Source organism: Acanthisitta chloris, unplaced genomic scaffold (genome assembly GCF_000695815.1).
Source record: "Acanthisitta chloris isolate BGI_N310 unplaced genomic scaffold, ASM69581v1 scaffold17893, whole genome shotgun sequence".
NCBI lineage: Eukaryota > Metazoa > Chordata > Aves > Passeriformes > Acanthisittidae > Acanthisitta > Acanthisitta chloris.
In genome coordinates this window covers 1-10,213 of record NW_008663437.1, presented here as the reverse complement: position 1 = coordinate 10,213, position 10,213 = coordinate 1, and the positions used below count along the sequence as shown (strand labels likewise).

At 42.9% G+C, this 10,213-nt stretch overlaps 1 protein-coding gene across 1 annotated transcript; it reads right to left on the bottom strand.

Moving 5' to 3' along the window:
* Positions 1–252: 252 nt before the first annotated feature.
* Positions 253–8,948, bottom strand: GPR161 (G protein-coupled receptor 161). Its single transcript, XM_009071003.1, has 6 exons — positions 8,509–8,948; positions 7,666–7,712; positions 6,935–7,612; positions 5,338–5,442; positions 2,406–2,525; positions 253–500 (listed from the first exon to the last, which is right to left on the bottom strand). The coding sequence occupies exons 1-6, from the start codon at positions 8,946–8,948 to the stop codon at positions 253–255; spliced, it is 1,638 nt and encodes a 545-aa protein (XP_009069251.1).
* Between the last annotated feature and the right edge of the window lie 1,265 nt (positions 8,949–10,213).

Sequence of the window (10,213 nt, the reverse complement as noted above, 5' to 3'; positions counted from 1 at the left end):
CAGTGAAACCAAACCCTGCATTCCTATGCACTGTGTGATAAAGACATGGCACAAAAGAGTCAATAGCACCCTAAACAGTAAACAAACCCTGCTGTAAAATGCTGATGCAAGTACCAGAATTCAGCTGCTTTTCAAGTGTTGAAAAAACACTGAAAACACCCCAACAAGGTATCCTGGTCCTGTTGAAACACTGACAGCTGCAGTAGGTCCCACTTAGTGGTTTCATTCTGTTTTCTTACTCCGGTGCTCCTGTCAAATATTCCCTTCATCAATGCTCTGCAGCTTAAGTCTTTGGCTGGCATGGGGCCTGGCACCACGGCGTGTGTTCATACTGCTTCCTGGCAGAGTCCGTGCAGGGAACAGAGCTCCTGGTAAAGCATCTTCCCCAAACAAGCTGATTTTCACATCAGCTTCAATAGCTCTTGCTAGGCTGGTTGCATAACTGTCCAGAGATTTATGGACTTCGGCTTTTACATGAAGAACAGAATTCTTCGCAGCTTCTGGGGAAAAAAACCAAAGAACAAAGGAATATAACAGTTGATGAGCATGGCTGTGTAAATGCTTTAAGACTAATACTGATCCTTTTGTAAAGGTATGACCTGCAAAATAACTGCCCTACAGAGTGCGTTTTCCAACAATATTCAGGCTCCCTAAACCATTCCATGAACACAAAGTTTGAGAGTGACCTCGACAGGTCAAGCAGAGAGCTTACCTCCAATTCAAGTGAAAAAAAAAGATCAGATGAAACAAAATGCTTCTACATATTTAACTTAAGTAAGTGTATATTGAATGATTTTCTGAATCTCAACCTGTGCACACTGAATTTTATTGGTCTGAACTTGTACCCAACTGCAGTTGCAGCCTGATTTCTGATTAATACCTAGAGTCCTGGATTAGGGACAATAGGAATTGTCTGGCATCAGGCAAGAACTCATGCAGGAGACAGGAAGAGAACCTTCAATTTGTTCTTCCTCTACTGTAAGCATGACTTGCAGCCTTACAGGGATTCTCAGTGACTAAGGTCTTGCACTTCATTGATATGAACAATGCAGTTAAGAGCTATGTCATATTATATTATTATACTATTTTTAAGACCAAACACCAGATGTTTTGGTTACAGATTAGCTATGGGCTTCTTCCAAGTAGTGATTAAAATCAGGAGTCTGCTGTCTTTAGGTTTAAATTTGTTCCAGCCACAGTGTGGAACCCACTTCCAGTGTGGAAGCAGTGGGGCTCTCCATGTCAGAAGAGGTTGAGGACTGCAGCTGCAAACAGCAGTATACTTATTCTTAACCTTTTATTACCTGGGATACACCTGCTCTTCAGTGTGGGTGCAGTTGTTTCTATAGCATCTATATACCTCTCTACCCACCAACACATTGAGCAACACAGGTGTTTGTCCCAAACATAACTCTTCAGTGGGGCTGCTGAAATAATTTAAAGACTCAGGGATCCTGAAAACCCTGACACTTACCAGGGAGAATTGCTAAACCTCTGGGGAACTTCTGCACTAAGACTCCCTCTTTCACTCAGACAAAAAATTGAATGTCTGCTCCTATGTAACCACTCCGAAAGATAATGGTAATTGTATGGTAGTGTATTTGTACAAGGAAATATTCACATCATGCTGAGAAGAGGACATAAGTAAATTTTGCCAAGATTTTAAAAAAAATTCCATAGAAAGAATTCTCATTATTTCAGAATCATAAACATCAGGTTTTATTATTACTTGATTCACAAAGGCATTCTGCTCATTTTTATCCTGTCCAAAATCATGCATTGTTTAGAAAGTTCATATCAGCCTAAATTAACTGCCCAATATTTTACCCATGATCACAGCAACACTTTGCTAGCACAGAATCAGTAAGTGAGTTAACTGAAAAAAAGTGCGTGTGATTTATCTGTTTTCACTCGCATCTGCTGAGAAACATACACAAGAAAGTAAGTGAGGTAGAAGTTAAACAAAAAAAGTAAAATAGAACAAAATTATATTCAGATCATTAAAATCTGTAGATGGAAGAATTTCAGTCTGTGAGTAACAAAGTTGAGAGGAGGCAGCAAATGACAAACACTGGGATAATGCAATCAAAATATGAGGAACACAAAACAGATTCCAACAGCCACCAAGATGAATAGAATTGCAGAGAGGATACTGCTGTGCAATATAAATTATATGTATGCAGGGAATCCCAACTTTTAACTCTTGTTCTTGTCTGTTGTTGCTTGAGAACTGTAAGAAAAGACCTGATCTTGCTTTCCGTTGTACCTGCATGAATGGTCAGGCCTCTCTCTCAAGGCAAACAGTGGTCAGACATGTTTCAAGACAATTCTGAAGGTCTTGAGAGGCTTTCTGAGCAGGCAAGAGAGCTGGTTCTGGGCATTTTCATACTTACTCATAAACTCACCTTTAATTTGCTCTACTTCATCTTCAAATGTCACTGAACTCCTCCTTCGGGGAGGACAGATGCAGTGTGGGGGCTGAGGGCCATCTGAGCTATAATCTTCAAGAAGCATTGCATCTGTGCCTGAAACAAAGAAAGAGTTCTCAAGTAAAACAGGATCACTGGGATACAGTATAGTAGCAAAACCTTTTCAGCCCATAGCAGTGCCTTCAAAAGATGCCTAAACGCAGTTTTTGTGAGCAAATTTGAAATTAAACACTGCACAGGAAAAGAACGAGGTCAGAGTTTTCCATTCAAAGGCTTCAGAAATCTTTCCTCATTAGCCATCTGAAAGCTCAAGCAGCTCCAAAATTCTCAGCCACAGAGCTTGTAATGTCAAAAGGACAGCAGAAAGTGAAACCTTACCTTCAGTAAATAAAGGATAAAGTTGAGGGCAACTTCCCCCACTTCCTGATGAAGACAAGAGGCTAACAGTGACTACCCAAGAGACAGACAAGCATAGCTGCCAAATGTGCTTGTAATCAGACCTGGATCAAATCCGAACTAGAGATTTTTTCTGTTCAATTTAATTTGCCTCTAATAACCTACTCTGACTTTTTCGAAGGGTATTTTCATGGGGAAAAAAATTCCTTGCTGGTTAGGAATTATTTTGTCTGATGAATCTTTTTTTCCAGTTCAGGAGTATTTTTATTTTTTTGATTTCACCTCCCTGAATCTGCTTTGCACCTTTCCAATACAAAACAGAGTTTAAAAAGCACAAAGAAATTCATCTTGGCATCTCTGCAGTGATTTCACACAGAGGGCAAGACTGCAGCCCAAACCTGCCTTGCAAGGCTGGTCTCTCTGCTGCATAAGGGAGAAGCAAAGTATTTTGAGGACACACCAGGACACTGCTGAGCAAGAAGTTCTCAGGGAACCTGCTGTTGGAAGGCACAGCTTGCACACACTCAATGTGTGACACTTTAGTATCAGTCCATTTACTCCTCTGATGTGACATAAGTACCTTCCAGGTTTTGTAACTCCTCCAGAGAGTGGCTTCACATCCCTCTTCAAGCACTTGACTGTTTTTGATCCTCAAATTTAAAGGAAGTGTTGCAGCACCCACTTTATAGAAAGTGAGAGACATCACTGGGATGTACCTCTAGTAGAAAGTGAGAGACATCACTGGGATGTTCTTCTAAACAACATACTGTTCCACAGGTCTAGTCTTTGCTGACAATCCATTGCCATGTCGCCAAGTGAAAAATCTTTTAAGGCAAAACTTGTGTGCTGCAGCATATGTCTCCCTCCAGCACACAGGAAAGGACGAATGCTGCCCCAGTACATGGTCACAAAGAAGCTTAAGATTTTCTGTGCTGTTCTGTGAATCAGCTGGGTCTGAGGCTGCCTACTGAAAATGGCAGACTGATCTCCTAAGGTACCAAATCCTCCTCAGAAATGTAGCACGCAATGGACAACTGGCACCAGGAAGTCATATTTTCTTCCACAGAGCAGAATTTTAATGCATTTTTTCAAATGCACTAGTTCAGTCCTTTTCTTTTTTCCTTCAAAAGAGGCTAGTGAAGAAATTTTAATGCATTTTTTCAAATGCACTGGTTTAGTCCTTTTTTTTTTTCCTTCCAAAGAGGCTAGTGAAGCGACTTAGCCTCTTGTTCTTACAGGGTGGACCTTTGTCCTTGGAATAACTCATCTTAAGGCAACATTTCTAGCAATGAGGACTCAGGTCTCACTTCATATTTTGTGTACAGATGGCACCACTTGGATTTTTTTTCCTCTCCTACTACTTAATCTGTTTTTCACCAAATGAACAGCTCAGTTTCTGTTTACCAGGACAGATACAGATGCAACTGCACCGCAGGCCACAGGATCATGTACTGCATGCAGCAGGCAACATTGAAGGACTACGTACTGCATGCAGCAGGCAACATTGAAGAAGGACTAAGACTTCTTTCTGCTCTGCAATTCCTCACAGTGAAAGCAACCAGTGAAACAGCATTTCACAGTGGATCACTGTATATCCATTACCAGGCTATGCACTGTACCCTGTCCTTCACCAACAGTAGCACTTCTAACAGCATTCAGTATCAATTTAGTTTGTTCATTTGTTTAAACTGCTCGGTACCACTCCTGAAAAGATGATCACACGACATGCTCTTAACCCAGACAGGTCTACCAGGATGCTATTCTCCTTTATCACATGCAGCTGCAGAATATCCACAACAGCCATAAAACTACCAGCATAAAACAACTAATACAAAAAATTATCCCAGCTCCACAGACTTCCTTTACAACAGAAACAAACCCCTAACACCAAGCAAATGTCAGATGATCACCCTCTGGTGTCTCTAGAGCAGAAACACTCTGTAAAGTAACTAGTGCAGTTAAGGAGTGGTAGCTGAATTAACTGCCAGAAAAATATAGCAACAGTCCCAGATGGAAAATGACCAGCAGAATTTCCCTTTTCCAAACCACCTTCAACTGAGAGATCTTAAGCAGTGAAGAAATCGTAAGCTGAAACCATCCCAAGTGTTTATGTTTACACTGCAGGATGAACAAGAAAAGGTCTCTTACAAAAGAGGAAACAGAGAAGCACATTCTCCACAGCACTTTGTTGCTCTGTTCCTTGTGGATACAGGGAAAGTCTGCAAAGAACAACAGAAACTAAAGGAGAAGGGCACAAAAGCAGTGAGTCTTGTTCCCAGGACATGCTATCAAGGCAGGGTCCTCATTCTGCAAACAGCATTTTGCAAATAAATATATTGAGAGTGAGGAAGAAAAAAAGCAACTGCAGCAGTTCTGTTGTAACAGCTGGAACAGATGTTCATGTCATTCATGCACCAAGAGACATCTATGTGTGTAAACGCAGACTATCCCAGAGAGTTCTGCCAAGCGCAATCTTCTGCCCAAATGAAGAGAGTGAGAGACTTGTCCTTACCTGAATCCTGTGAACAGCTGAAACCTGTGTCCCCTGTGCTGCTGCTGTTTCCTAAAGGCCTCCCACCTGCCATGAGGGCAGTAAGATGAGGAGATAGTCCCAAATCTGCAAGAGAGTTTTGTTCTTGTTACACAATGAATATTTAAGGGGTTTGCAATAGTAAAAACCTCTTCCAGTAATACCCACTCTACTGCCTTATTTATTATTCTGCATATAAAAGTTTCCTTGCTGACCCAGAGTGCACAGCTACTGGACTTCCCATCTTAGAAACCAGTCAGTAGCTTTCAGGTATCCTTGAAATCTTTCTGAATGGCAAGTCTCCTTTCTACCTGCACCATCTCCCTCCCACTCCTGTTGCAGTGCAGTTTTATCAGCCAGACAGGCTGAACACCGAGTGTACACTCTCACAGGGATGGGGATATTTTCCAGGCACCTTTGAGACAGAGAATAACCCCGTAGCCACCAGCAGATGGGACAGGCATGAGTGTGGGAAGCAACTTATGAGCAAGGCTGGGGCACAGAGATACCTGGCTTCTTTCCAATCCCCACAATAAGAAGGGAGGACGTGTTAGAATTCTTACAAAGACACTGTCTTTGGGTGTCACTTCAAGATTTTGGTGTGGGCTTGGTGTGGGTCTTTTTCTCCTCCATATCAGCCTCCAGCTAATACACCTGATAAAGCCAGCAGCTTCTTATTGTTTGGGAAGAGAAGGAAATGTCCTGTCTTTTTCCTCCCACTTCGGTTCCCAATATATTAATCCATCGTATCTCCTGGATACAGATTGGCCCAAGCTCCTGCAGCTTGTGCTGTGGCTGCAGCAGCAGAACTCTTCCATTTAGATGCCTCTCCCAGTGATCCCAGGTTGCAGAAAAGATAACAAATGGCTTGCTGCTCTCCCCTTCCTTCTGCATTTCAGATCCTCCTTCCCAATTAAACAACTTCAATTCCTGCCATTGAAATGCCCCTTGAAGATACTGTTTTTGGAAGCTTATGAACAGGACCAGGGAAATTACCAACAATCAGAATGTCATTGCATTGCTATTAAAAAACCCACATGAAACTCCACCACACTGAGCAACTGAAGCTCTCAGCCTACAACTTGGGGAGGCACCAAATAGTTCCACTCTTTTACATAAATTTACCTTGTTTATGACCCTTTTCTTCACAACCATTAAACCTAAAAGCTTGAACTTACAGAACAGTAACACCAATGTAACTTTAGTGGATCTCAGAGAGTTGTAGCATAAAGCCAGGAATCAAGGAAAAAGTACTATTGGTAAAGCTCAAATTTAGGCAACACCAAATGGAAGGCACACAAAAGGAAATACTTGAGAAAGAAGAAAATAAATTGTTTTTATTAACCCAATCACTGTGTCTTCTGTGGCTGAGACAATTTTACTAGAGTAGGAGAAACATGTTAACTGCCAGAATATTCTGCTCTAAGTGTTCATGATAACCTGAACAAAAGACTGAAGAAAACTCCAGAAACATCTCACTTTCTTTACAGAGCCCTGAAACACACCAAGCACACACAGACATGAAGCCTTGCTCTTACTGGTTTTAAGGAAGAGTGTCGTTTGCAGCCTTGTGTCTTACCTGTGATCCTATTGGAAATGCTGAATAACCTGGACGTCCTGTGCCGCTGAACAAAGGACTCGCGGTAGTACCGATCCCCAAAGCACATCCCTAGTAGTTCCTTGCGCACTGTCTTGTTCCACAGTCCATAAATTAGCGGATGACAAATGGCACTGGAAAAGGACAACCATGTAGCTAATGTCTCCAAAGCAGGGGAAATACTGTTTTTACCCCAAAGTGCCTCCGATGTAATGACTACCATGTAAGGCCCCCATGTAATCACGAAAGCCCCAATGACAACCAAGATGGTTATGAATGCTTTGCACTGGTTGGCTGAGTAAACAACCCCTTGGAAAGCATTCCTTCGGCTGCCAGAAGAGGATGTGGAAGTGCTGGAATTCTTCCTCCCATTCCTCTGTGAGTCCTCCTCCACAATGATGACGCTACCGCAGTGGATTTTGCGGGCCTTAATCCTTGCCACTCGGAATATGAATCCATAGCAGATCATCATGACCAGAAAAGGCAGCAACGCACACCAGATCTGCCAAAAAGCAGTGTAACCAGCCTCCTTGTGCCAGGCTGCCACACACATCCACTTGAATTGGTCAAACTCCAAAGAGGACCAGCCGAAAAGGGGAGGGAGACAGCCAATGAGGGAATGCAGCCACACGTACACAAGAGCCACCACTGCTCTGTTGCCTGTTATCTTCATTGGGTAAACCATTACACAAGAGCCACCACTGCTCTGTTGCCCGTTATCTTCATTGGATAAACCATCGGGTACAGGACAGCATAGTACCTGGTTAACAAGAAAAGAAGTAGTCAACAGGAGCACAAAAGACTACAATAAAGAAAAGAACATATTTTGATGATATTGATATCTGCTTCTTGTTTTCTGCAAACCTCAAGGTGGGCTCAGAGACCTTGTTTCTAAAAACAACTACATGCAAAAATATGTATTGTTGCAGTCAAGACTGTCAAACCTGGCTGAAGGCACACAGGCAATCATTAAATCTGTTCCTACGTGTGAGTGCATGCTTACTACAATAAAGAAAAGAACATATTTTGATGATATTGATATCTGCTTCTTGTTTTCTGCAAACCTCAAGGTGGGCTCAGAGACCTTGTTTCTAAAAACAACTACATGCAAAAATATGTATTGTTGCAGTCAAGACTGTCAAACCTGGCTGAAGGCACACAGGCAATCATTAAATCTGTTCCTACGTGTGAGTGCATGCTTACAGTATAAAATTTTAAGTGAAGGCACACAGGCAATCATTAAATCTGTTCCTACGTGTGAGTGCGTGTTTAGAGTATAATCTGGAATTTTAAGTCATCATTTTATGTTTCTCCAGCAGTATGTTGTTGTACCATCAACAGCTTGAAAAATCTCTAAATGCATGTCTGCATTTTGCATTACTGATGACATCACTTTCTCTTGTTCTACATCAAGATTTCACGAGGGGCTGAGGGAAAAACGACACTACAACAGTACAGTGCTACCCTCTGCAGTGCTTCTCAACTCAACAGCCAGTGAGTCACTCTCTGAGATGACTAGGCAATTTGTTACACTTCGTTATAAAAGCGCTGCTTACCGGTCTATAGCTATAAGTCCAAGAGTGAGCATGCTGGCTGAGCTGATCAGCATGTAGAGCAGGGCTGAGAAATTGCACCAAACAACTCCGAAGATCCATTCCCGCCTGATGGAGCTGGTGACAACAAAAGGTAGCACCAGTACAGAGAGCAAAAAGTTGGAAAGGGTCAGGCTGAACACAAACTTGTTGCTCAGCGTGAGAAGGTAAGACTTCCGATACAGAGTGACGACAATCACCAGGTTGCCCAAACAGATGAAAATGGCAATGACGATGATAGCGATGGACTCAGTGACTCTGACTGCCCCATCTTCCTGTGTGGTGAGGTTCCTCAGGCCCTTCACATTGCTGAAGGAGGAGTTGCTGCTCATGGTCAGAGCATGCAGAGCTGGAGCAGGCAAGGCATGCTGAGCAGCTAGAAGCAGAACAACGCTCAGAAACATTCAGGCAAGATTTCTTCAAACTGTTTCCAAAGACTGGAGGTCCTTTTGCCTATGTCAAAATTTACCTGTAGGATGCACGAAACCATTTTAGATGGGCCAGTGAAGGGGCAGTGAGTTGCCTATGAGTACATCGAAGAGGTCAATGACAGCACCAAGCCTAGAACAGGGAAGAAACTGTCTGAAAGACAAAAGGTGGAGGGGGGGAAACAAGAAGGAAAATTAGCACAATTTACTTTAAAATTTACTAGGGCTCTTACTTGTTTCTAAGCCATACTTACCAGCTGTGCATCTCAGTCAGCCCCTTCACCTAGGCTGTGAAGAAACAGCAAGAATGTCACAATCAGACTTTGTTTCTCTTAAAGAAAGTCACTTTAAAAAAAAATTCTGCCTGTTTATCCCGATTGTTACCTTGCATTCTGCCTGTGCAGCACTTGCTGGTGGTCTGTGGATGCCTGGCTAGTCATACCCTGCTGACTCTTTCTTAACAGTTGCTAAGTAACATTCAAAGACTCAAGGACCATTGCATGTACTGTCCTAGCATTGCTTCTCCATGTTCATAATCACCCTAGCTACAGGGATGATTCTATTTTACTGCCAATACCAAAGGACCAGGAGAGCTGCCTTTCCATACATGACACTTGCTTGCATTACAAGGAGGTCCACACTACAGTAATGCTTGAGAACCTTTAACCTTTGACTTCTCAGTGCTAGCATCCATCCCAGACACACCACCTCACTTTGTGAAACTTTGTTATTTCTCCCAGTTCTTTAGGAGCTTTCTCCCTGCTGCTTCCCACCAGCATTCACTACCTACTTCATTCAATCCTTTACCCACCTGCAGGACAGCAGACTGCAAAAAAACCCCACGAAAAATACCACAAATACGGAGACCAGAAAAGTAAGGAAGACCAACAATTAATATAAAGTCAATATTAGTGTTTCTTGGAAGATAAGGACTCGGGGAAAGTTATCTCAGCAAACTCAGCGGCTGTGCCCACCCATGGTTCCCACAGGAGTACTCACAGCAACGCTCCCTTCCGTGCAGTGTCAGCCTGGAGAGACGCCTTATTTCCATTTTTATCTGTGCTTTCCTAAGAGCGTAATTAAAGGCATTACTCGCCCGCGCTTTGTCAAACACCGCTCTGCTCTTTAGCAAAACTCTCTGAGGCTGTTAGCAAAAACGCTTCCCCTCCGCACCACTTTCGTGGGCCTTCCCCATACTTTCCGAGCGGGGCGGGCTCGGGATTTCCCCGAGGGGCCGCGGC

Excerpts from the sequence above, each read along its gene's own strand:
- GPR161 (XM_009071003.1), bottom strand. The coding sequence starts at position 8,948 with ATGTTTCTGAGCGTTGTTCTGCTTCTAGCTGCTCAGCATGCCTTGCCT. Across the intron at positions 7,613-7,665 it reads TTATCCAATGAAGATAACGG|GCAACAGAGCAGTGGTGGCT; the intron begins GCAACAGAGCAG and ends TGAAGATAACAG. Across the intron at positions 2,526-5,337 it reads CAGCTGTTCACAGGATTCAG|GCACAGATGCAATGCTTCTT; the intron begins GTAAGGACAAGT and ends TCTTTGTTTCAG.